The 27938-nt window shown below is 40.7% G+C and overlaps 2 protein-coding genes across 3 annotated transcripts in view; one reads left to right on the forward strand and one right to left on the reverse strand.

Annotated features, from left to right (window-relative positions):
* The window catches only part of caprin1b (cell cycle associated protein 1b), a 101607-nt gene that overhangs the window by 59749 nt on the left and 13920 nt on the right, over window positions 1-27938 (reverse strand). For both annotated transcript variants that reach the window (XM_074632506.1, XM_074632504.1), the window contains exon 3: window positions 26958-27036. In XM_074632506.1, coding sequence (XP_074488607.1) covers window positions 26958-27036 — 79 coding nt within the window. The remainder of the gene's footprint in view (window positions 1-26957; window positions 27037-27938) is intronic.
* alx4b (ALX homeobox 4b) lies at window positions 1647-27597 on the forward strand. The gene is made up of 4 exons (XM_074632510.1): window positions 1647-2318; window positions 14835-15148; window positions 22836-22964; window positions 23506-27597. Exons 1-4 carry the CDS (start codon window positions 1961-1963, stop codon window positions 23824-23826), a joined length of 1122 nt encoding a protein of 373 aa, XP_074488611.1. The 5' UTR covers window positions 1647-1960; the 3' UTR covers window positions 23827-27597.

The following is a 27938-nucleotide window of genomic DNA, read 5'->3' on the forward strand; positions in this document are numbered from 1 at the left end:
TAATAATGCAGAGAAAAGCTTAACTCATCTACAGAGACATGAATGCATTAAATCGACTGATATAAAGTGCAGCACTGAGCGCAAAAACACCCGGAATAAAATAACAAATAGGTCGAACTTCTCCTCAAATTAAAAAGCCACAACATGAAATGAGTAAACAAAAGTTGGGGTCGCAGCCAAATTTAAACCCATTATATTGGAAATAGAAGTTAATAGCAGACATTTACTAATAAACCAATGAAGAATACAGTGAAAAGTCTCGTTAATGAATACCTGCACAGCCAGAGAGGTGCCGGTGGTGCACGAGACTACACCGGAGAGGCTGCACGTGCACTGGGCCCAAACCAGTAAACTGGTAGCCTATTATTATTATTATTATTATTATTATTATTATTATTATTATTATTTTTGACCAATTACATTTTCAAATTTCAAAATGTGACCTCCTGACAGCGAGAAACTGTATAGCTGCTAAACGATTATTGGTTTTGGGGAATCTTAAATCTTGTGATTTGCATCGTTTGTATCATTTTTATATTTTATTTTTAATAACTATAATCGTCCTCCTGGGTGAGGATGTGGCCGACATCATGTTGTGCAACTGCGACACGACACGAGTTATGTCTCGTGTCATAATTAATGAGTTAATTAGGCCGGAAAATAAGAAAGAGCGAGAAAGAGAGAGCAAGAGGAGGGCGGAGTGAGATATTATACTTTATAGAAATATTTCGTTTCATCTCTTTAAAATATAGTTCAGGCGTGGTAATTTAATAGGCTACTAATACTGATTTGGTTTGGTCCTTAATTGTTAACCTACGATTACACTAATATTGCCTTGTACACTTTCTGCAGTGCCACATTTAATAGGCTATATTTTCCTCATTTATTACCATCACACATTATCTCTCGATAATGGCAGAGAAAAAAAAAAATAAGGAGGGGATTTGAGAACACATAAAGGCCACTTGTTTCCTTAAAATAGCTTTAATTCAGATTATTATAGCAGAGAAAAGGCTAATTGGTGGCGCGGCGTCATTTTTACATAATTGTGAAAAAGCGCACAAACGCCAAACACATCTCAACGAACATCACAACCTTAATGTCTTATAATGAATTTAGTATTATGAAGCCAATTCTGCAAATTGCATGCAGGGACTGAAAGTTGTTTGCTTTAATTCTCCATCATTATGACAGACTGACTTCTCACATAACGTCCTGGTCAAACTCTTAATGCTGTTTGGATTCATATAAAAACAAATACACAAAGAAAATATATGTATATCATATGTAAGCTTAACATCGGGTTACTTTATACTGTCATTGGTCTAAATTACCAGCTAGATCCTCTCAGTTATAGGCTATACATTTGATTTTAAGGCCTTCTTTGTTTATATGCAGGGGGGCAAAGAAAATTCTCCTTACATTAATACCAAAGTGTGACTCCAGAGATGGACATTTGAAATGCTTTAAAAAGTTTGACATAAAGAAAAAGTCAGAGGTTATTGGTATTCAGTCATGCAACAGCACTGAATCAAAGCCTTTATATTCATCCTCTCTAATTGCATTAATGTCATGTGTTGTGTGTCTCCCGCGTGTTTACCAAAAAAGCTTTTCCCCCTCCTGCAGCTTGACCTCCCATTTCTCCAGCAGGCTGCATAATAGCTGCAGCAGCTCAGTGTGGGCCTTATACATACACGCACACACACACTGTAGGTCTACTGAGCACCAGCAGCTTTGAGCAAGGCATTTCTCTTTACCCCGTCAAACCTTCAGGGGGCTTTTTTATCATTTGTTCAAGTCTCTGGAAAAAAACATCTGATTCATTTTGTAAACCAGTCCCAGATGCCTCAGCGTGAGAGTGTGCAGCAGTGTGCATGAGAGAAGATCTTCTAGTTGAAGGGGAGGGAAACAAGAACAGTGTGGATTTTTTTTTTTTTAATATCACTTTTTTTTTTTAGGTATGAACGCAGCGTGCGTCTCATACTGCGATATGACATCGATGGATTCATATTATAGCACGTCTACTGCTCCAGGTAGTAGGGAGCACCAGGTGAACAACCCGTTCAGGACTTTCACGACCACTGAGAGCAACAAATACAGCAGCAGCACGTTCATTCCGGGGAAAGGGCAACAGGGCTACGGAGAAAAGCCCCGGAGTCCCTTCCAGCCGGACTGCCAGTCGTTGGATGGCTCTGAGGAGGGCTCCTTCAACAAGTACCAGCTCTTCATGCAGAGACCAGGCTGCAAAACTCCTCCCGAAGGAGGCAAGCTGCTGCCGGACAGCGGACTCAACAACGGGACGCTCATCTCCTGCTACGGTGAGTGAGATGAGAGAGAGAAGTGAAGCAACACGGTGAGACTAGATGAGGAGACACATCTGGCTCTGCAGTTTAATAACGGAGACGCACGACAAAAAAAGGGGATATTTGCAAGCAATAATTACAAATTACATACAGAATATGAAACTCAGGAAAAGTGTGAGTGAAGAGCTGAGAGGAGGAGATGTGGTAAACGCACCAAGACTCCCATCACACATCCTTTTATTCAACCAACTCTGTATATTTCTAAAATAAATGAATGCAAAACAACATATTTTCCTATCAAACTATAATGAGGGCAATTGTGTCCGAGGAAACTGTTTGTGCATCATAGGGAGCAGAATACTGCAGGGTAATAACGGAGACACACGACAAAAAAGGTGGACATTTGCAAGCAATAATGAAAAAATGACTGTAGTGTGTAATACAGAATATGAAACTCAGAGGAAAAGTGTGAGTGAAGAGCTGAGAGGAGGAGATGTGGTAAAGCCACCAGAATCAGAATTCGAATAAGAATCAGAACAAGAATCAGAATCAGAATCAGAATCAGAATGGCGTTTAATGCCAGGTGTAAGAGGTATACACTAGGAATTTGTTTTGGTTTTGTTGGTGCAAGTTAAACAGTATAATAACAAAAGAATAGATAAAAACGTTAGAATAAAATAAGAATAAAAAAAAATTGAATTTCTACCAATATACAATATACAAAATAAACTATAAACATGATATAAACAGAACTGCAAATAATCAGGTACCAGAGAGAGAGAGAGAGGGATACAGTAGGGGGGTGGTATTGAGACTATGAGAGAGGGAGAGAGACTCCCATCACACATCCTTTTATTGAACTGTGTATATTTTGTTTTTAAATAAATTAATGCAACAATATTGTTCCCTATTAAACTGTAATGAGGGCAATTGTGCCGAGGAAAATTTACTTTTGTGTGCATCATAGGGAGCAGAATACAGTAGTTGCTTAAAAACCTTATTAGAAATTAAGATAACATTTTGCATGGAATAAATAACTATAAGTCAAACTGAATTTAATCATTTATTGACAAAATCCTGAATGAATTTGAAATATGTTCCAGGGGAAGTCATATTTCCTGCCCTATAAGCTTGCAAGCTGAGCTATAATCATAGCATTACAGAAAATGATTTCCTTCATAAGATGTGTGTGCTTAGACTGAGAGGTCAAGAAGTTATTTATTTTGTGTATATATTGACTTTATGACGTTTCTATATTCACTAAGTTTATAATTTCACCGTCACCGTCACTGATCTCCCTGGCCTATACGACTGTCTGTTATTGTCTACAGACAATAAAAGTCTCCTCATTAATACAAATAACCTATAGGCACGTCATGAATTATTTTAATATTCCAATATGAACTATAAACCACCGAGGCATGCGCGCACAAACAGAGAATCCACGCGCTATATGTGGTAAAAATGAAGAAATATTCCATAATTAATAGTCCATATTTAACGCAGTTCATTATGTTTATTGCAATTTTTTTTTTTTTTTTTTAGCACAACTCATTCTTTAATGATAAATAGAATAACTTATGACAACATGGGGTACAAATTTAGCTCCAGTTATTATAGGCCAAGATCTCACTATTTGTCGACCATAATACAAGAGTCAATGACGAATTTAAACATTTAGAGAATATCAGGACGTCCTGACAAATAACATTTATTTAACACAAAAGCTTTCCAGCTTTACAGTCTTCCGACAATTCGTTGCACTACAAATGTACCGTTTAAAGAAAACAATCCATTTTACTGTCTCTTTTATGGGACGTGGGGGCTTAAAATAAAAAAGAGTTCACCCTGTTATTGGGCAGACTAAACAGGTCCACAAGGGAGGGCCGATGGACTGGAAAAAAAGAGTACATTATGTATCAAAATGAACTTTATATAATTTATGCATGTGTAGGTATATGTAGGTTATACAATATATTATAGGCCTACTTGAAAAGCTATATTAAAATATCATTTTTGTGAGTCATCATAGACCTATAGACTCGTCGGCGCTCATATATTTCTGGTCCAGATGTTTATCATGATGCGGATGTTACAGGAGAAAACATCTGTTATGATCGTGGTTGATATTTGATGTTGACCAAAAACCTATGTAGTATAACCCAGCCTTTAAATGGACATTTTAATCGGCAATTCGTGCTGGAAAATAGATTCAGACACTGAGAAAAAAAAGCAGTTCAGAAAAAAAAGAGACTGGTAAACATTAAAATACTCTAAATGGTTGTTGATGGTATGTAAGTAAAATTTAAACATTATAGGTGCAACAAATAAAATTGAACTCTGCTCAGTGGGACCAATTAGAGCTAGGCCTGCAGTAATTTTTTTGTGCAGTAGCCAGCACACTTTGCCAAAATACATCCACAAAGTGCAAAGTAATCTGTTTTCCTGCAGAAACAACTGGAGTCACTCTTTACTTTAAGCTGAACTGTCACTTTTTTCTGGAGTTTGAGAGCAATGCCTCCACAGATTGGAGCCCCCCTGCTGCACTGAAGTGAACTGATTTGGCAAGTGCATTGACAGAACCATTTAAACACCATCATTAAATGCAACACGCCTCCCCGGAGGAGAGCTCTGCAATGTTATCATTGAAAATGTTGCAGCCAGATGAAGGCATCATGGCTCTGGGGAGGATGCTTTGGGCTCCTGCCAAAGCCTCAGGCGTCAACAGGCTTGCGTTGGTTTGTGTGGTCCTCAATGGGAGATATATTGCTCAATGCTGACGTTTTATCTCCATCATGATGACAAAAGTCTTCTCATACATACCGAAGGGAGTTTTCTGTGTGGCAACTTCAGCTACAACTGTAATACTATTTACACGGCAACCTAACATTTTGTATCTGTGTCATTCTGAGGATGTTACACCAAAATGCACCAACAAATTAAGAAAAAACTTTTAGATATATGCTCAAATATCTGATATATTATTACATTTAATGACACACGAGGATAAGATAAGCAAAGATAAATATGTGGATTTATTGTGTTAATTCTGTTAAAAGATAATGGGGAATATTTTTTGGCATATGCTGCATGATAGTCACACTTCATTTTCACACTTTTAATTCAGAAAACTTCCAAACTTTTTTGCAAATTATTTATTTAAAATCACTTTATTCCAATGCCACTAAGTATGATTCAGCTGTAGTAAAACAATATTAAAATTTAAGAGCTTGAAAGCAATTCTAAAATTCATATTCAGATATTTTTCAAACGCTTTTTACTGTTCAATCTCTAAAATCACTAAATAGTGTTTTGCAAGGTTTATGTTGTTTTGCATGGATGAAAATCCTACTTGGGCCCAACCAGGTTTTTAAATGATGTTCATTAAAAATAGAAGATCGTCTCTAGGGCTGTGAATTGGCAAGAATCTGGCAATACGATACGTATCGTGATACAGGGGTTACGATTCAATATATTGCGATACTGTAAGCAAGGCGATATATTGCTATTGCTGATATTAAACTGTATGAAGAACACACCATAATATGCATAAAATGTGAGTAAAAAAAAGTTTATTTGCAATAAGAACAGTGGGATCTGCATTTATCACGGTCCCTGTGACATCCAACATTATAGCACTACTTTGAGAGGCTGCATATCTTTGCAAATGAAATAAAGTATTGACTGAATTAATCTTTGCATGTAAACTATTAATTAAAAAATCTATACCGTATTTTTGAGAATCTATACAGTAACATAAAACATGATGTCGCGATACTCAATATTTTCTTACACCCCTAATCGTCTCTGGAGGAGTGAATGAACACATTTCTGCACAGTAGTGGCTCAGGTTGGCGGGTTTGTTTCCTTGAGTGCACGTTAATCAGTGAGACTGTCCCACAGCGAGAACAGGGATGGAGCCGTCTACCTGCTTACACAGCGATGAATGAAATAAAACCCCCGGAGCTGATCGAGTGCTGAGGAATGCAGGTCAGCACTGCGGGAGAGGTCCACATTAATCTAAGGCAGATGTGCATTACTGGCTCCTATAGTTATTATTCATACTCCCCAAACATCAGATCTCCAAAGCTACAGAGACGACAAAGTGGGACTGGTTTACATAACCCCGTGTCAACAATACCTTGTACAAATAAGCAAGGAGTCAGAAATGGTCATTGAGATTTGGTAATGATTTGAACGGCTCGGGAGAAGTGAGAGGGTTTTGCACACGTGTGGGAAGGACTGTTTACATGAACGTACTTTACTGAACTCTATGGCTTTGAGATGCATAGCATAAATTAGTTTTTTGCTTCATAATTTTAATTAATTTTCAGCTTTTATCATTGAAACAGATTGTTTGCTGCAATAGAGAGAAACATGAACTTATGGTGAAAATATTAGGGCTGTCCTAGACCAAAGAAATTCTTCACGATTTTATCGACTAATCGATTAGTTGATTTAATCGACCGAGCTATAATATCTATAAGTTTCTCCACAAATAATCACACAAAAGCACTTTAAATCTTGTGTTGACCAGAGATGTGCTCATCATTTTCTGGGAAATAAGTCATTCAGCATGAAAAAAGCATTAAAAAACGACTAATCGACTAAAGAAAGTCGACTAAGACAAAAACAACCGATTAGTCGACTAATCGACTAACAGGAGGCAGTCCTAGAAAATATTAACACACTGTCTTTATACATTTGAAAGAACAAAAGAGGAGCTAAAGCTAAAACTGCAAAGTAAATGTCACTGTGTTTATAGGCTTGTTGTTACTGAGGTTGAGCTCTGCATTGCTGATGTACAACGTAGTGTTTGTGGGAACTCACTAAAGGCGGTTTGTGACTCGTCCTCTTTGTCTCTTCACAAAATAACAGTTTAAAGCAAATTAAACATTTATAACATACAGCTTTGTTAATCTTTGTACTTTCAAACAACCCCTCCTCCCCTCAGCGGGACATCGAAGCATCCTGTGATATGTAAAGCATTTTTCTCTGCATATGAAAACCAAAACAAGAACCCCCCAAAAAATCCTGGCAGCGTTTTAAAAGCCTCTTGTCAAAATATAGTACTCTTTTAAAAGGCTCGGGGAAGTGATGTCACAGGATATGCATGCGCTGATGACTAACACATTGTGTCGATGTTAACAATAAGCCTGAGTGACACCTGTGATCGTGCCGGCGTGTGTCTGCGAACCAGAATAAATTAGAATATATAATGGAAACGCTTGAAAAGGATGAATTCCTGGCTTGTTAAAATGCGATGGCTTGTAGAAATGTGTGACTCAGGAGGTGAAGCAGCAGCATTCTGCCCGCCATTGAATGAAAACACATTCAACTCTTGAGGAGTGTAGTGTTTCATGAGGTGTTGCTTTTCTCAAAAGTTCAGTTAAAACTCCTCTTATCACTACTTTTTCTCTCATGCTGCTGTGCAGCTCACACAGCATGACATGCCCTTTACTTCCATCCTCCTCTCTCGCAGGGGAAGGTAACTCCTCGCCGTCTACCTGAGAATCACATGCAGCCCAGATTAAAGAGATGCTTTGGAAACTTTAACCAGCTGCTGCACATTTTGATCTGTGCCTTTCGTGTTGAGGCCGGCGCTGTGTCTTTACTTTGACTTCCTCCGTTCTTATCAATGGACTAAATCCAACCTCTGCAAGAGTTCTTGAATAATGCAAACATTTGGCCATACAGTACTATGTTATATGGTCAGAAAATAAGCTTTTTGCCTGACACGTCACAAAATGTAAACTCAAGAAAGCCATCTATGACAGAGTAGTGATGGGAACTACTGCAAAAGTATGAGGATCCCTTTTGAGTCCATGATTAACAACAGTTCTTTTTATCTTTCTCAACTCTCTTTCAGCAGAGAGACACAGCTCATTTTGCTTGTTTGATATATTTTTTTAATAAAAGCCATGGGTGGAAAATAACCCAAATCATCATGGAGTGACACCGCCTGCACCACAAACTTTCTTTATGCTTCTCTATGATTTCAAAGAGGCAAAAATATCTCATAAAAATGGGATTCCAATATCATCTAGACCAGAGGTCGGCAACCTGTGCCATTTTTAATGTTTCTTGTTAATCAGTGTCCCATATCTACATTAAGGTTAACATTAACTTTAATTATGGCACCACATTAAAACTTAAATCTCCAACGGATCTGTAATTTTATTCCATATAGGCAATGTGCATAGCAACATTTAAAAAAAGAATCAGGACATTGTAATTATATAGAGCTCTAAACAAGAAGGCTTCCATCCTTATGAAAACATCCGAGTTGAAGTCATTAACCCTACCAACCTTCCACCAAACTTGAAAATCAGCAATAAACTTAACAGATTCTGTGAAGAAGGCAACGAGTACTAGCCAATCAGAGGCAGAGTAAGGCGGGGATTCACAGAAAAAAAAAAAAATCAAACCACCGTAAATAACAGGCTGCGCAACTGCCAATGTGAAAGAGGTAATTTGGCATGCGGATGAGAGGGCACTTCAACATTTCAAAAAACTCTCTTGCACACTTATTGCGAGTGTGCCATTGGTTAAGCTACCTAAGTGCCTCAGGTTGCCTACCCCTGACATTATAAATATGTTCTTGGAATGAATTCAGAACTACTGGAAGACAGGGAGAGGCTAACAGATGATTGATTACATAATAATCACATTTGATTTCAATTCCTTGTAAATTTAATTCCTTGTCCTCTTTTAACTTCATGTTTATCACCAAACCTAACTTACTTTTAATATTGATAATACAAAATACAATAGAAGCATTAAAAAGATCAGCCTGACAAATGATTTCCTCTAGATCTTTAGAGGTTAATGCTTGGACTATGGACTGTTTGTCTGCATTAATATATGACATTAGGTTAAACATGAACTTGTCATTTTGGCACATGCATTTAGCTGCAAATACTTAAAAACTCTCTTTTTAAAATGAAATATTTTGCCAAAATAATATTTTATCAACATGCTCTACAAGTTTTTTCCCCTTAAAGCTGCAGTCAGGAACTTTGAGCAAATATGATAAAAAAGATATTTTTTAAAAACGGTCACTATATCCTGACAGTAGTGAGACAGATAATCTGTGAAAAGAAATCATGTGCCTCTGTGTCCTCCTGTGCTCCTAATGGCATTTGCATGTTTTCACCGCATCCGCACCCAAACAACCAATCGGAGCTGAGCAATCTCTACAGCAGCTGTCAATCACTGCTTGCGAAATTTACTGTCAAACTAGGCAGCGCTGATCAAATATGAATCAATATTCTGTTACTGTAATGCCTATAGCTCGCCTCAAATGTTTTCAGAAACATCTTGTAGTGTACTGTTTAGCTGTAAAATGAGAAAATCTGTGACCAGGCCGCCATGTTGAAAACAGTCGAGCCAAAACTAAGCACCGCCCACCGGCTGGAGCAAACGCTCTCATTTTACAGTTTAATAGTACACTACAAGATGTTTCTGAAAACATTTGAAGTGAGAAATAGGCATTACAGTAACAGAATAATGATTCATATTTGATCAGCGCTGCCTAGTTTGACAGTGAGTTTCGCAAGCAGTGATTGACAGCTGCTGTAGAGACTCATCGGCTCTGATTGTGAAATCTTGCAAATGCCATTAGGAGCACAGGAAGGCACAGAGGAACAAGATTTTTTTTTCACAGATTATCTGTCTCATGTACAACTGTCAGGATGTGGTGACAATTTTTTATTCATTTTTGCTCAAAGTTACCAACTGCAGCTTTAAGAAGAAAACGTGTACCTCAACGTGTCCGTCTACATAAAATCCCAAACTATTTTTGAGCTCTTTGATATGAGACAGTGACAGCCACGGCCCAAGGTATTATGACAGTAGTGAGGTCATGATCGTGTCAATTTATCAGGAGCTGAGGCTGAACAGAAAGATTTTTTTTTTGTTTCCCAGGGAATCTGCATTCCTGCATGAGCCGCTGGCATAGATCTCTCCTCAGGAACATCTGGGAGCCTCCCTTCCACTGAGGAAACAACAGTCAACATCAGGTCTCAGACTGTGCTGCGGGAAAAATAATCCAGCCCAAAGCTAGTCTGCGAACCCTGCAATGAATGTAAAATTAAAAGCCATATTTGGTTTATATATTTGACTTGATTTGGTCCATATAAGGTGTGATAAGTAGGGAGACATTGTGGCAGACGGCTGTCAGCTTTGAGTGTTTTGAGAGAACATTGTGGAGCACTCTGTTTAAAAGCATTCCCTTCCCTATTTAGTGTTTGGTCATTAACCCTTCCCCAGGTTACTAATTTATAGTGTTTCTTTTATTTGGCTTCACTTGACCCTCCCCATCCCATTCCATAAAAACTGAGAGGGTGCCCTGTTGCTTTACAACCAGTTAAATTACACTTTGATGTTTTCTCTCTGTTTTCAGCAGTGATTAAATTGCTGACCCTAGTAAACATCTGACCTCGGCTAACTGAAGAGGTCTGCAGCTTGTCACAGAGCAACTTTGGCAAATTGCAGCATCAGCCGGTGATATTCGCTGCATTTATATACACGTTGATGCTGAAATGAGAACAGTCAAAAACACATTCCTCTGAATGCCAAGAAAACTGGAGCCAACTCAGTGGAATCTTGGCTCGCTAAAGAAAGTGTGTGATGGCTGTGTTCTCCAGAACAGCATGCAGAAAACACAGCTCAGCATGCGGCAATTCTGGAAGATGTTTGTGGCAAACGACTGTGTTGTTAGCGTGACAGAGAAAAGACAGATATGTTGGCGTACTAGACAGAGAAAGACGTTGATTAGAGCATATTCTAGTGCTCATTATGGTGATATAAAGAATGAGATCCTTAAAGGATTGCTATATGATATCCAGAGCATTAATATAGAAGCAAACAACTATTTGCTATGTAAAGATATAGAGGAGTAATGTCTAACTGAGCAGAGAATGAAGTCGCTCTCCCTTTGTGTGTGTGTGTGTGTTGTAATCAGAGCTTCTCTGTGCTTTGTTGACATGGCCGGGCCAGCCGCACGTGCCTTTTTACTGCATGTTCGTGCATATGAGAGTGCCCCACAGGCTAGCTCACGGCCACCGCTCTGCACGGCGCTCATACAACAGTTACAGCTGCTATCACTGTCCCGACTGCCGGTGCTATTGCAGAAGCGCAGCCCCCAACCTCCTGTTTCCCCTCAGGTTAAAATTTAGTGGCATTTATTGGTGTGGTTGCACATTGCAACCAAATGAACACCCCTCTGCTCACTCCTCCCTTACCAAGACTGCGGTAACCTGAGTCGCTGAGTGCAAAACCGTGGTCACGCATCCATCCTTACCATAATAACACTACTTTAGGAGCAACAGAAGTCAGACGGTGGCTGGCCGTATCACGGTTTTGCACTCTGCGATTCACATTGCCGCAGTTTCGGAGATCTACGGTGGCTTTCAGGTAACGTAAAAACGTGAAAGGCTCCCTCTAGAGCCAGAGTTTGGTTTGTCCGTTCTGGGCTACTGTAGAAACATGGCGGAGCAACATGGCGGATTCCGTCAAGAGGACCCGCTCCCTATGTAGATATGAAGGGCTCATTCTAAGCTAACGGTAACACGATTCTTAGTTTCAGGTGATTACACTATACACGATACACTAATGAAAACAAGGTTATGAATATTAAATTCCATTTCTGCTAATCGATGCTCCAAAATGCTACACACTGTTCCTTTAATCTGTACAAAAACTGAAGTGTAAAAGCATCAAATCGATATTTTACAGGGGGGTTATGTGCTGCACTATTCCTAGGTCAGCACCAGTAACTACCTCGATTCTCCCGACCAAGAAAGAGTCACAAAAACTTAAGCAAATTTACCCACCATCTCTCCATCCCCCAGCTGCACCTTCTGCCTTACAGGATATATGCCTTGCTCAGGGGCATTTTCTCTCACAGATGCAAATGCAAAGCAGGAACCTGGAGTCGACCTGTCTTTCTTCTCAACATTGGAGCCATGCTCCTGCCCAGGGGTAGAAAGAACACATTGCACAGTGCTTCAGCATTAGAGGCCAGTGCAGGGGTAGGTGATGTCAGAACATCTGCCTGCGTGGAGACTGTAAGAGGGTCTGACAGGTGGGCCACAGCGATATGAGGTCATGAACTCCAGCTGGGCGAGCTGTGTTGTTCCATTAGCGTCTCTGTCGGGGCAAGTCAGAGTCAGAGAGCAGGGGAGGGCTGCCGCAGCATCGAGAGGATGACTATTGACATCTCATTGTGGGACACACTAGCCAAAGGCGTGCTAATCCATGAAAACAAACATGCATGTTGCAGACAGCCACCGCCTAGCTTCATCACTCTAAAACTATTCAGTCATCTTACTAACCGCTAAAACACTTGGCTCAGAGATTCACCAGTGCCACAAGGTGTCAACTCTCTTTCCCTCGTTGCGCTGGCTTTCTGAGAATGACAGGAAGACATTACTGGCATTTGTCATGACAAAAATGCAAAGCGACAAAGTAAAATGCACATAACTATTAAGTTAATTACCCCAAACTTGATCCAACTCAGCAGACAAATGTTGGACTGAAGTTATGCTGGTTGCACAAGGCTTACAAGTCTATTTATGTGGAGGAGACCATTATGCGCTGGTTTCGGACCAATACAGTTAGGACATGCTCCCCATGCCCAGTCGCAGGAAAGACAAACAGAGAGGCTGACAGAGTACACTGTTCTCACTGGCCCGCAACCAGAGCCCTTCAGCTTATTTATTCACACAGCTGTTTGTTTATTGAAGGAGAAGGGACAGCTTTCTTCATCTCCTAAAAGGAAACAAAAAAGCTAGCGAGCGCTGACAGGAACAGAGCGGGGTCTGTCACAAAATGGACGCTCTCTAAATTGAAGGTGACAAACACAATGTTGTTTACTTCTCAGGGCTAAGGCTGCGGGGCGAGCGTGGTCGTACACAAGGCCCGCCATACACGACTAGAGACGGAGCAGGTTTTTTGCGTGTCTCGGGTTTCAGGTGGCGTGATTGAGAGATGTGAGGGAGAGGGCTTCAAGGGGTTGTGTCACAGGTCACGCCAATGCGTAGTGACATGGCTTTCAAACAGAAAACGACATTTCTTCTCTTGTTGCAAACAGACAAGGCCTTTGAACCTTAAAATAAAACATTACAGAGGTGACGTAAGCTTAAAGTAAATGTCATTTTGCATGGATGTTGTAACGTGATGATGAGCAGACACACTCGCCGACTTGAACGTGAGGCACCATGGTTAAATTCAGCCACGTTTTAAAGAAAGTATTGCTCTGCTGAATATTCCAATTATAGAGTAGTAACTATAATTATAGGACATTCATTGACAACATGTGGCCCTCTTTTTTCTGCTCTAAAATGGTCATAATGATGGTTGTAATAGCTTGCTTGAAAACAATATTATTACAGAAAGAATATGATTTGTATTTTATGTGAAGCCACACAAACTATGAAGGTTATTTTGAGTTTTCACGCTTCATATGAAAATAGTAAGACTGGCGCACTTCATACGAAACCAAAATTACTCAAATGTGTTTTATTAGAGCCACAATGTAACATCTAAACTTTAAAATATGAATGTTTTATGAGGTTTTTGAGCGTCAATCCACATCACGGAATTAAAAGGGGCCCTCCAGTGATTTAGTGCTGTACTTCCATAAAGTTGGACCGAGACATATTTTAAAAAGAATGGCCAAATTGATGCAGCAGAGGCTGAGATGTCCTGACTTTAATTTTTGAGCAAAGTTCAAGGTCCAAAAACCCTTGACCCTACTCTTCCCACAATACAAATAGACAGTCGATTAGATTGTTATCAGGTCATTAGATTAGAGGTTATTGGTGGTTATAAATTCCATAGATGTGGGTCAGTAGGGCCCTGCTACACCCAATAGTAGGTTTTATCAGCTATTCACATGGTCGATCACCGAAAGAGGGTGTAAAAGAAGACTACAGCGACCTGTAGTGGCCATAGTAATTATGACAAGAGCAGAAGTGGAAGTGAAGTGTAGTATAGACAATGTGAAACTTCCGATGGGGTGGAGGTTGGTGGCGATGGATGGGACACAAAACACAGGGCTTTCAATCAGGAGACCGCGGTTCGCATCCTGTGTAAAACCAACAACATGTTGTTGTCTTTGTGTTCACTAGTGTTAAGTTTCACTTTCACTATTGAAACATAGGTATTTTAAGCCAAAACACAAAGCCAAACCTAAAGAAGTTGTAGTTTGTTAAAACATAACGTTTCATTCAGTTTTACGTTAGAACGTTTTGGTTTTAAGTTTCGCTTTCATTTTTACAACGTAGTAAGCATAGTAGGTCCCTACTGACCCACATCTATGATGCTTATAGCGAACGATAACGCCTATTTGATGGCCTGATTTGCTCATTAAACCACTTCTTTCAAAGCCCACACCTTCAGTTTGTATTGCAGACTTTCTGTTAAATATCTGAAGTCTTAAGTCCAAGCTGAGTGCAGCTTTAAAAGAATGAAATCCAATTGATTGTAACACTTCTTTCTGTGTCTTTCTTAATCTCATAATTACAGGAAAAGACAACAGCGGCCTGACAGAGACTGAGTTGCCCCCTAGTGTCGACCCTCCCGGGATGGAAGGCAGCTACCTGAACCTAAAGGCGCCTGGCGAGAAGGGGCTGAGCGAGCGACCGGGCTCTGACTTTTCCAGCCCTCTGGACAAAAGTGAGGCCGAGAGCAACAAAGGCAAGAAGAGACGCAATCGCACCACGTTCACCAGCTACCAGCTGGAGGAGCTGGAGAAGGTTTTCCAGAAGACACATTACCCAGATGTTTATGCCCGCGAGCAGCTGGCACTGAGGACGGACTTGACGGAGGCACGTGTACAGGTGAGGACGGGGGAATAACGGCAGGTTACACATCGAAGAAAAACTCACGTCATTTTTCCATGCCCTCTAGAACAAGAAATGTTTTCTGATCTTCCAAAACCATTACAAATCACTGTTGAAAAATAAATCAGTTTTATGTGACAACCCTATGAATGAGTTTTAGTTAGGTTTAGGCACAAAAACACTGCTGGGTTGAAACAAACAGCGATCTCTCCTGTTAAAGTCCATCCACCCCGACCCCCTCGTAACTCTATCATCATCCGATTTCCTCCTTTGCCTCCATGAAAATTACTATGGCCACGAGAGGGCTTTGTCACTTCATCGGACCTATCTACACAATGCTGTGTCAGCGCTAAAGAAAGGTCTGGCTCCGCAAATTATCATTTTGGTATAGGGGAAAAAATGCTCTCGCTTATTTGTATTTCTTTAAACCAAAGACAATCGTATTGGGTGGCGTGAGATACGCGGCCGGCTTAAGCTATGTTCACACTACGAGCAACAAAAGCAACAAAACGGCCAGCTATATTGTCACAGAGTCGCCATTGAAATGTTGCTCAAGCACTCGATGTAGTGATGTGGTTGAATAGCACTGGGAACTGGCTAACGGCATCTCTTTAGATCAAATGGAACAGGGTGAAGCAAAAACATGATTGGTTGACACTTCACCTCGTCATTGGAGCGCTGAAAAAAGTTGAGAGCAGCTCAACTTTGATTTATAGCGCATCACGCCCGTCACCAAGCGACAAGTGTCGGCCGTCAGTTTGTAGCTTCATGTCGAAAATGACTTGTGGCCTGTTGCTGTGTTGTTCATAGCTGCGTTCACACCAGATCTGGCGGTACGGCAAAAATGCAAGTCCTCTCATTAATTTTGATTGGGGGTAGTGCGTTTGGGCTGTGGCTATGGTGGCCACAGGGGTTGCTGGAAAAAAAATGCAGCGGCCTGCAGAGGAAAAGTAGAAACAGAATCAAATTTTGGAGAAACTCAATTCCGATGTCATACTGCGGTCACATAACCGGCGATCCAGCGCTGTACAACCCAGCCATGAAAGAAAAAAATACGCTAATCTTCGCAGTCAATGGGTCATTAAAGTGACTCTCCCACACCGAATGCATCCCTACACCCACTACATCCGGTGACTACTTCATCGTATGTCATTTCAGGGCACTTGCTGAAACGACTAAAGCTGTTGTTCCTACTTGGGAGAACAGTCTCCGTGAGCTGTGTTGAATGACTGCACTCGTTAATGTTTGCGTGCTAATAATCACTCAGGGAAATGACAGAGAGGGCTGGGAGAGTCAAGACTGGCATGTTGACAAAGATTGTTGGGAGCAGCAGACAGCGAGGCCTATTGTTCTTCATCTCTCTTTCTGCCTGCCAGCTTTAGATCAGAGTGGGATGGGTGGGACTAAGGGAATACTCTGCTCTTAGCTCTTACATGCTGCAGACTCTGCAGAGGGGTCAGAGGCCAAGGGTTTCTCCCCAGCACTACCATGTTCAAACTACTTCACCACACAACTCTGGAGGCAGGGAGGGAAAACACATGGAGAGAAAAAAAAGGAGTCATCAAAGCTATTTAGCAAGGATATAAAAAACACTTTGAGATGCCACTTTCAATTTCCACGCGGGGTCCGAGACATAGTCAGGGACAGGGAACCTGGCCTGGTCCTTGTGGTGGTACAGTAAAAATAAGTAGATTCACGTTGCGCTCACACAGACCCATCTATTCCCCAGATGAATATAATTAACTTCCTCATCTGACAGCCACACAGCACACTCTGTTGAGTCAGAGGTTTGACCCATACTTCTAAAATCAGACCCTAAATATGTACGCAATCAAGACTAAACCCCACAATTTCAACTGAAGGTCTATCAAGACAAAGTCCAGGGATATCCAATTGTTGAATACCAAGGGGCACTCGAAACTTGGCAAGCGATCGGAGAATCCTTTTCATCTCCCAAACAACAGCCATTGAAATCCAGAGTACAGATGTTTTCTGCCAAAATGCCAACGTCAAGGTCCTACAGTTTCATCCTCAGTTTGATGATGAATGTCTTCATAAAGTCGGGCTGCAGTTTTCCATAATCACAATCTGTGACTTCTGCTGCCACTAGTTTATTTTGTACAATTAGCTCTCAACCTCAGACTTGAACTTCACCACACTGCCTACTTTTTATGGAGAGGGAGGCTGTGTGAGTGACTGCTGAGGCAGTCTATCAATCACAGCGGTCCTGGATGACAGAGATGAGGTGAGACGGCTGGACTTCAAAGCTGCTTTTGGAGTTGTGCACTCTGCCCTCCCTCTCTCCCTCTTCCTCTCTCTCTGCCTGCTGGCTCTGGAGCATAAATAAAGCTCTTTAATGGCTCTGTAAGCTGCCTTCTGCTGTCAACGTCTTTAGCAATTACTGTATCACCGCCAAGCACTTTGAGCTCCAAGAGCTCTGAGCCACCTTCCTTGCAGATGTCCGCTAGATAAAATAAAGAAGAGTAGTAAGTGTTTGCAGTTGGTAAAGCTCATCCTTCATATATAGGTTGGGTTATCATTATGAGAAATAATAAAAAATCTTTGGGTTAATTGAGATTCTGCTCGTGCAAAAGCACCACTAGCTTTCCTTTCTAACGAACTTAGAAGTTGGGCAATAAGGGACATGGACACAAAGGACACATCTGACTTCATAATGTTCCCCGAATGATCTCCTCGCCAAACTATTTGGCTTGGGTCTCCTTCCTACTGCCGTTCAAAGGCAAAGCTACGTAGAGCGAACCCTCTGTGAAACATGACACACTCACTACCCAGAAACCAAGACAAGGGGTATATATATATATACTGTATATGTGCTCAGACATTATTTGCTTGTTGATAAAAGGCTCCAGTAAGTGTGTGAGTGTCCAGGTTAAAAAGACGCATTTGTTAGTGACTGACTTTGAACTTTGCATATATCGTGGTATGTAAATGTGTGTGTTTTCTGTGTGTGTGTATGTGTACGCTCTCGTCTGCACGCCTTCGAAAGGTCAGAGGGGTTAGCTGCGGAAAGCCAAGGGCTTAGGCGTCAGGAAATTAAACATGAAATGAAAACAAGCTCCAGTTTGAACATTCTCCCATCTCACTTTCCAATATCCCCACTTCCCCTCGCCGACTTAAAAGGCAGGAGGGCAGAGAGAGACACGGAGAGACGGGGGTTGGCGGTGAGGGGGGGAGAGAAGGGGCTGAGCTTCAACAGAGGGGTGGGAGTACGACAGAGAGATTAAAAGTAGAGGAGTAGAGTTGGGTTATCTTGATCTATCACAATTAAGATGACAGCTAGGTTACTTATAACACTTTATATTTTAAAAAAGTAGATTGGAGCTTGAAATACTTGTTTAACATGAACGTTATCCCCAGTTTGTGCCTCATGTATTACTATTACATTCAAGCCACAGAGCTAAGCATTCCATTTTCCTTCAAATAATTCCCTGGTGATCTTTTAAAAACTTTTTTAAAAAGGTGGTTTAACAACACTAAAGCTGTTCTGAGACTATTCCCAGAATCCTAAAATACTCTTCTCATGATCTGAATGAAAATCTATTTCATCAGCTGCACCATAAAAAGATATTTTATGTTTCCGGCAGTTGTGACTGTATTGCCTAATCCAGGAAGTCTGAAATGACATTTGCCTTTGCTCTTTTTGTAAAACACAAGCAAAATAATGTTATTCGTGTATGAAAATATAAAATATTGGAAAGAAACATCAATATAAGCTAACATAACATATTATTAAAGTTTACATTATTGCTCATGTTCCACAAACTGAGCAAGGCAAAAAAAGGTGTAACATGAGAAACAGGTTAAAATCTTTTTTATGGTGCAGCAGATGGAATATTCTTTCATCCAGATGGTTAGAAGAGTCTTTAAGGATTGTTTATGTTTTTTAAAATGTTGCTGTGTATTTTTTGAGGAAAATCAGAGGCTTAGCTCTGCGACTTGAATGTAGTAGTAATGCATAGGAGGCTACATTAATCTCTGTTGAATCAAACCATGTCATAACTTTTTAGAAACTAAAACTAGAACAGTCATGGTACGTGTCCACAGGATCCGTCCTTCCCATTCATTGTCTATGTAAGAAGACGTGCAATGCATTCTGGTAGCGTGGCATTGCGTTTCAAGAGATGGACCATCACGTTGCCTGATCCTCATTTGCGTAAAGTTGAGGTCTAGGCTACTTTATGAAAATCAGGGGGCGTCCGGCACGACTCACCGCCTCTGGCAACTCCCGAAAAACTTTTAAACTAACTGTACCAAGAGATTCAGCAACTGCATGGCTTATTTCTCGCCTAAAATGTTTTCAGAAACACATTTCGTTGAATTTTATTTTCATAATATACAAGAAAAAAAGTTTTGAAATGAGTCGCCATCCTGGTTCCGGTTTGAATGCTGGGAGCAGCAGCCCACGAGTGAAAATGTTCGTCTAATCAGGTGCCTAGTGCCTAGTGCCTAGTGGTGAGTTTTATGCTCATCAGTCCAACCGGGGCCTTTTGTGTTGAGGATTATATTTGGAAACCTGTGATGTTATGAGCTCATACAACCAAAGGAAAGACATGACATACCTTAAACAATAATAGACCCCAAATCCTCAGGGGGAGCATAACATAGACTCCAAGCCCCCCCTCCAAACATATGATATAATTCAAAGGGCAACAACCCCTCACCTTGACACTGGGGTTCAGCCACAACCTCAGATATCAGTTTACCACTTTGAGAGGGTGAGCTGTCCTCTAATCTCGCCAGCTGACCCGAGGAATGTCGGAGTCAGACGACATTTCTTTACGTCACCTTCTCGCAAAAAACACAGTCAGCGGCTATATGTGCCACAGGAGGCCATATATGGTCTTCTCTTTGAAAATGAGCCAGCTAGTTGTTTTATCCAGTCAGAAACATGACAGGTTTGAGTGCATGTTGCAGTGCTTTTAGCTGGTCTTATCTCATAAAACATTCCTTCTTGCCCCATAAGAAAAACTCAATATGGGATAATATCTTTGTGCAACACTGGTCACTAAACTCTATTGTGTTTACCTTGATTGAGAGAAATGGTGAGAGAGAGAGAGATGTAGGGGTATTTGAGGAGTTTGAGGGGAAATTTCATGTCAGGGACTGTGAAAACCACACGCTGATTGGGCTGGGAATCAACCCACAATCCAAGTTCAAACCCCTGTGTCAAGGCAGGATCGCTCTCTCTTCTCTCTTTGAAGAAGTCTCCCGTTCCCTCTTGGGAGGATAAGATTCAGACAACCAACAAATACACACAAATAAACATGTGGGGACATCCAGTACCCCCCTTTGCTCCTCTATTCTCTTGCATATAGAGATGTGAGAAAACTTTGTAGAAAAAAGCGTAGCTAAAGTTACAACTGGTTGTTTGAAAGAACAGAAGAGATGCATGGTGGAGAAATAAATGAGGGTTACTGATAATAATATCAGTAATGTCTTAATTTGTGTTATTTGGGCACATTAATCATATCATATTATTATTTGGGATTTGATTAATTGTCATCAATGGGAAGATGATTTTAGTCTGACTTTACCCCTCATCAAATGATTGTACAGGTATCCTATATCTGGGCAACATAAAATAGGAGCATGCTAGGACTGCAATTAACTATTATTTTCAGTATTGAATATTCTGGCAATTACTTTCTTTATTATGCAAATAATATTTTGTTCTATAAAATGTCAGAAAACTGCCCTTCACAAGCCCAGAGGGCCCAGGCGGACATCTTCAAATGTCTTATTTTGCCCAACCAACAATCCAAAACCCAAAGATGTTCAGTTGGCTATGATGAAAACAAGGGAAAGCAGATTTCACAAGTATATGTCAGAAACTGGAATCATAAAATGTTTGGCATTTTTACTTGAAAACTGAAAAGATTTTCCACAGATAATTTTAGTTAAGTATTGTTGCAGCTCTATAGAGCATGCTGACATGTTTGGCCTTTCACATACAGTAGTTTGGAAGCCACTCCAAATAGCTAATATTTAACCAATTATAAAGCAATGTTACATAAAGCAGAACTGAAACAATAGAAATGGCTTGTGCCAAGGAATGCATTGTCTAAAGCGTGGTTAGACAGTATGTCTATAATCATTATCCAGGAGCTGTTTTATCGGGCCAATAATGTCACTGTTGCTCATCTTTATCTACATTTGTCAGTTTCGTTTGTTTAGCACGAAATCACAAATTTGCCTCAAAAGGATTTACAATCCGTAAAACCTACACAATCCGGTCTCACAGGAAGGCCTATGAACGCATTTTAAGCTTTTAAGCTTTTCTTGTATCATTTTTACGCAAAGCAACAAAACTACCGTAACGTCTGCAGTTAGGTTTAGGCCACAAATCCATTTAGATAGGTTTAGGAAAAACGTCACGGTTGTGCTTAAAATAAGTACGTAAACTAAGTAAAATACGCACAGAAACAACAAAGAAAAAGTACGGGAAACACATCACAAATGTCTCTAACGGAACTTACAAAACAAAACACCGGTCTTGAACAGCGGTCTCCTGGTTGAAAGTCCTGTTAGTTGGACCCATCCACCTTCGTTTTTTATTCAACGTCACTAAGCGTAGCATTTTTGCGGCGATGCTTTAACATTGCAGTCAATACAGGTACAGACTACATGACATTCTTATTGCACTCTAAATGACTTGCACATTATTGTGTCATTCATACGACTTTTTGGTCGAACGAGCTGACATACGACACTCTCTATACTTAGACATTCGATTTGGATAATGAAAAACTAGCCCCAAAAAACTCAAACTTGGAAAAAAGAGGAAGAAATCTCAGGAAGAGCAACAGGGGAGGAATACCTCTTTTCCGACAGACAGTAGACATAAATGATCATAGTAAGTAGAAATGATTACATTACACAGCATTGACCATGAATACCAAGACTGCAGAGGAAAGATTTCAGTGAATTTCTCTCAGGATACAAATTTTACTTTTTTTGCTCATAACGCTCTCTTTCATAACCGTCACTCTCTGTCCTGTTTTCCTCCAATGCCTTCACAGCTAGAGAGAAGTGGACTAAGTAGCCTGCACTTGGTCTGTCAGCAGGTACTGAAAGTACAACCTCTCTGCAGAGAAGCAACCTACTTCATACAGTATACCACATCCAATAGTTAACAATCCCAAAGACGGACAAAGAAAAGCATATTCTTGGTCAAAAGTTGAACTTTTGTTTCATGGATCATACGGAGGGATTCCCCACTGTATCCCTCTGTGCCGACATGTGGGGGAGAGCACACCTCGCTCAGAGTGATTTATGAATGGCTACAGGCCCAGATGTGGATCTGTCGACGCTGGCAGCCTGAACGGAGGCAGACGCCTGTGTATCAAAGGGAGGAGCTGATTCGTGCAGCACCAGGGGAGACTCACCATTTTCACATCAATAGCTCCGTGTGGACGGCACTTTAAAGACACGTCAAGTCTTAAAACCTGGGCTTGGACTTTCATGTGCTGCAGAATTTATTTGCTTCACTATCTTCATTTTATGTGGTTCAGTTTCTTACTGAGGGGAGAGGATGGTCTTGTTTTCAGCAAAAAAAAGTACTTGGGTTTGCACGTGATATGAGATCCATGAGAGCTGTGTTTAAAATGATGTTTGTTTGATAGTGTCTGGTCTGTATTTTCCTGATGGATTGTTTTCTTTGCAGGTGTGGTTCCAGAATCGCAGAGCCAAGTGGAGGAAGAGGGAGCGTTATGGCCAGATGCAACAGGTCCGGACACACTTCTCTACTGCGTACGAGCTGCCTCTACTGACTCGGCCCGAGAACTATGCACAGGTAAAGGAAAAGAAGTGGTGGTCCGCTCACTGAATATTACGAAGCAAGCACAGGTACTCATGATCGAGATATCAGAATCATAGATGGTTTTGAGGGTTGTTATGAAACCAGCATAACAGATTTTTCTGACCATTTAAGGGCAGCAGAAAGAAGTTGTGAACACATCATTGACATTATCATTTAAGTTGATATGGTGATCTTATTTACACATCCAGCTTGGGCTGCTCGATTATCGCAAAAATCATATTCATAACTATTTTGGTCAATATTGAGATCACGATTATTTAATACAATTACTCATTGACTTTGGAAACATCATGCATTTAGAAAGAAAATTGTGTAGTCTACATTTTAAGGTTAATCTTAATTGCATCAATCTGATGCACTTGGAGAGCAAAATGAAGAAGTTAGATTTATAAAGAACTTTGTGCTCTTGTAAACAATTTAATCATAAAACACATTGGTTGTATAGATATGAATGATGATGACACAGTATTAATTATAGGGACCTTAACTTATTAACCCTGCTCTTCTCCTCCAGATCCAGAACCCGTCGTGGATCGGGAGCAGCAGTGGAGTATCTCCAGTGCCGGGTTGCGTTGTGCCTTGTGACACCGTCCCCTCCTGCATGCCGCCTCACTCTCACGGTCCCGGAGGCGTCTCTGACTTCCTGGGCGTGCCCAGTCCAGGGAGCAGCCACATGGGACAGACACACATGGGCAGCCTTTTTGGGGGTCATGGGATGGGCGGGGGAATCAATGGCTACGATCTCAATCTGGATCCAGATCGCAAGTCTTCCAGCATAGCTGCGCTGCGTATGAAGGCCAAGGAACACAGTGCGGCCATCTCTTGGGCTACATGATGCCTCAGCCCAGATCCACCCTGCCCCCCATATGGCCCTCCTTTCTGGAGCAGCCATCAGCAAGCGCTGTAGGGGGAGTTTTCCTGAGAGCACTAACGATAACACAGGTCAAATGAACAGGGAGAGACTGTGGAGATAACAGAGGCCATTACAGCGGCCAACGTAACCAAGATAACAACTGTGACTGTGACAATCAGCAGATGCTGAGAGTGAGAGAAATACAGAGGTGTGACTCAGAAGATGTTCATTCTTGATTCCTTGATCTCTCAGGGCTCACTGAAATACGGGGTTTAGTCCCCGATAAACTGGGTATCATTCATGATAGTGATAGGTTTCAGGATAATAAGCAATATAATAAATATGGTTTACAATCATAGAATACAGGAATGCAATGCCAAAGCCAGCCACATCATACAGTATTTTAATTTACAGAAGATTCATGTTATTTACTTCCTGTAGCTTATTTTTTATGCCACCCATCCTGCCCCACTCATTTTGTTTGTGTTACTTTAGACTTGTTTCTCATACTGTATACACGAGTTCAAGTACATATCTGAACATTCAGTATTTTAAAAGCCATTTAAAAAAACAGGGCTTAGATGGATACTAAGTACTGAGAATTTATATTCTGTCACTTGCCATTGCAAACTGTCCTTAATTGGTTATAAAAGAAAACATTAATTTTGCGGTGGGTACTTTATGTCCCTGCAAAGAATGAATAAGTGAACAGAGTCTAATTGAGTGAGAGCAGACATGGCCTGTGCCAATTTATTCCGGGAGGAGGGCAGGCACTGGATTGGCAGCAATTTCAAACCAACGTGTCATTTCCTCCCCCAGGCCTGCCTCCACAGGTTCCCCCGCTAGGCTCAGGCCTCAGGTTACAGGAAACACGGTCTCCACCGGCAGACAAGGCGCAGCAACGCACAGCAGCAGCCTTCAACACCAACTAGCCACGCCAGCTTCAATCAGCGACCAACAGGAATAGACACACTTAATTAGCATCAAAGTGAGCCGTCCTGGCCTGCGAACACCGCAGTACATCACAGCGTACACGGTGAGGACATGCTGCACGCACAGCTCCACACGCTGTAACAATCAATTCATCGTCAGACGTGGGCTCAGCAGAGATGACTCTTGGATTTGTAGCTCGCTCACAGAATCCGTCACATGCCAGAGACTGCAGGCCAAATCAGTGGCCCCAATCGTCCCGAGTAGCATTCTGTAATGTTTAGGTAATGTGATGACTTTAGAGCCGGACGGCAGGAATGTGGTGAATATGTCCAGTGATTGCAGGGGTGTCTCGGTGTGTCACCAGAGCTGGGCTGCAGGCTGAGGCTAGAGACAGGCTTCATTAGTCTTTTGGCTGATCTCTCTGTGACGCCCGCTGGGCCACATATCCGTTTTCTTTCCCCAGTGAGGACGATGGCAGGAGAGTCAGTTTCTGCTCCTCATAGCTGGTTGATCATTGTAACATATGAGTGCCCGTTACAGCCTCCTGCTTGAGAGTAGGACTGCAACTAACAGCTATATTCAGTATTGATTCATTTTCTTGATTGGCCGATTAATTATTTGGTTTATAAAATGCCAGAAAATTGTGAAAACTCACAATTCTCCTAAAACCCAAATGTCACATCTTCACATGTCTTGTTTCGTTGCCCCAAACCCCCAAATATTCAGTTTACTTATCTTACTCAAGTAAGATAAAGAACAGCAGCAAAGCGAAAAGGCTGGAAGCAAGCAGATAATATTTGCCTTTTGTGAATGAAAAATTATTTTAAAAGGTCGAGTGTGTAGGATCTGGCGGCATTTAGCGGTGAAGTTGCAGATTGCAACTGAATTTTCTCCTGTGTGCCAAGTGTGTAGGAGTACTACAGTGGCTGATGCGAAAACATGGATGGCCCTCTCTAGAGCCAGTGTTTAGTTTGTCCGTTCTGGGCTACTGTAGAAACATGGCGGCCGGCTCCGTGAAGAGAACCCGCTCCGTAAGTAGATATGAACGGCTCATTCTAAGCAAACTAAAACACAATAATTCTTATTTTCAGGTGATTATACACTAAAGAAAACATACTTATTAGGGCTGTCAATCGATTCAAATATTTAATCACGATTAAGCGCATGATTGTCCATGATTAGTCGCAACTAATCACAAATTAATCGCACATTTTTTATCCATTTAAAATGTACCTTAAAGGGAGATTTGTCAAGTATTTAATACTCTTATCAACATGGTGGGCAAATATGCTTGCTCTATTCAAATGTATGCATATATTTAATATTGGAGATAAATTAACAACACAAAACAATGACAAATATTGTCCAGAAACCCTCACAGGTACTGCATTTAGCATAACAAATATGCTCAAATCATAACACGGCAAACTGCAGCCCAACAGACAACAACAGCTGTCAGTGTGTCAGTGTGCTGACTTGACTATGACTTGCCGCAAAACTGCATTTGAGTATCATAAAGTAGGCATGTCTGTAAAGGGGAGACTCGTGGGTACCCATAGAACGTGGCGTTAAAACAAATTTGCGTTAACACGTTATTATTGCGTTAACATTGACAGCCCTAATACTTATTAATATTATATTCTATTTCTGCCAATAGACCCCCCTAAATGTTACACACTGTTCCTTTAAAATGATTCTGAATAGTTGTTGATTAATTTTCAGTCAATCCCTCATTACAGCTCTTTTAAATGTAGAAATACTTGCAAAGCTTTCCTTTTTTTTTTTAAGGGAAAAAACATTTTAAACTCCTAATATCATCCCGTGATCAAATTAAATTGTTTTTGCCTTCAAGTAAAGCCCTTTCCTGTCAACAGCGAGTAAATGAGGTGACAATGTGATGATTACTTAAACATGAGTGTTCATGCTGTTATATACGCTGTTAATATATTCTACACAGAGGGTTTATGGGCTGTACGCAAACAATCATCGAATTAAAAGACAAAGGCCTCTAAAATTGAGTCGTGACTCCGTTCAATAAGGGAGACACATTTGTAATCAATATAGACTTTGTTGGATGTGAGGACTAAAAATCAAAAACATTCTCGTCAAAAAATCAAGATTAAAACATGATGCAGTCAGAATAAATGATTGCATGACCACATGTGTGACTGAATTCCTACTTTGTGGAGTTGAGTTTGTCTCCTCGCTGGTCCTCCCTCAGTGCTCCACTCCTCTGCAGCTCCGTCCATGTTGATACTACTGAAATAAAGCAATTGAAATCGATAGTTATAATGTCGTATTGTGTGAATGTGAACAATATAAATGATATTGTTCTTTTGCTTGTACATTTGTTTTGCTTATTTGTCAAATAATGGACCTCCAGAGATAAACCATTGAAGTATTACAGTAATATTAATAAGAAATGTAAAATTATGTTTTGTGTTATTCTGAAGATTTGTTCTGGACTTTTAGCGAGGTTGAAATTGCTTTCTAATTTTCTTATGGCTTTAAGCAGCTTTTTGTATGTTAACCAAGTATTTCTACTTCTGATTGTGACTTTATATAATGTGCCATTGCAATAACTTATTGCACTTACAGTGTTGGAGAAGTTTTTTGGGACAGAGGTGTCTTTGCTAAAGCCAAAGGCGTGTGGTTTTGTGTCCCAACAGTCTCCTGAACCCGTCCATATTTAGCACCATGAACAGCATCACTGACATCTGTTTAAGGTGCCTGACATTTGTTTGTACAGAAGTAACTTGCTGTTTCTGTTGACGAAGTTTTTGAAGTGATTTTGAAATAAATGAATCTCCAACAGTTGAATGAGTTCAGATAGTTTTTTTCTTTCGAGGCCCTGAAAACCTACTTTCACAGTTTCTCTTGTTTCTCTAAGCGCTGAGTTCCTGCAGTACATGATCACACTAAGTTTTTTATTTGTCACATACTTAAAATATTTCTACATTGTGCAGTCCAATGCTTTGTTGCCCTCTCCAGTACTGTACTTTAAATAAAAATACAATATGTATAAAAATGCGATATATACAATAAGAAAATATGTACAACGAAAACGAAAATTCCAGGTGAAATGGGAGTTACAGCGTCTTTAGCCTCTGTACTATGAGTGTTCCCCAGTGAAACTGAATATTTGAGAGCTGTACAGTTAC

The sequence above is a fragment of the Sebastes fasciatus genome, chromosome 4, assembly GCF_043250625.1.
Source record: "Sebastes fasciatus isolate fSebFas1 chromosome 4, fSebFas1.pri, whole genome shotgun sequence".
Classification (NCBI taxonomy): Eukaryota; Metazoa; Chordata; class Actinopteri; order Perciformes; family Sebastidae; genus Sebastes; species Sebastes fasciatus.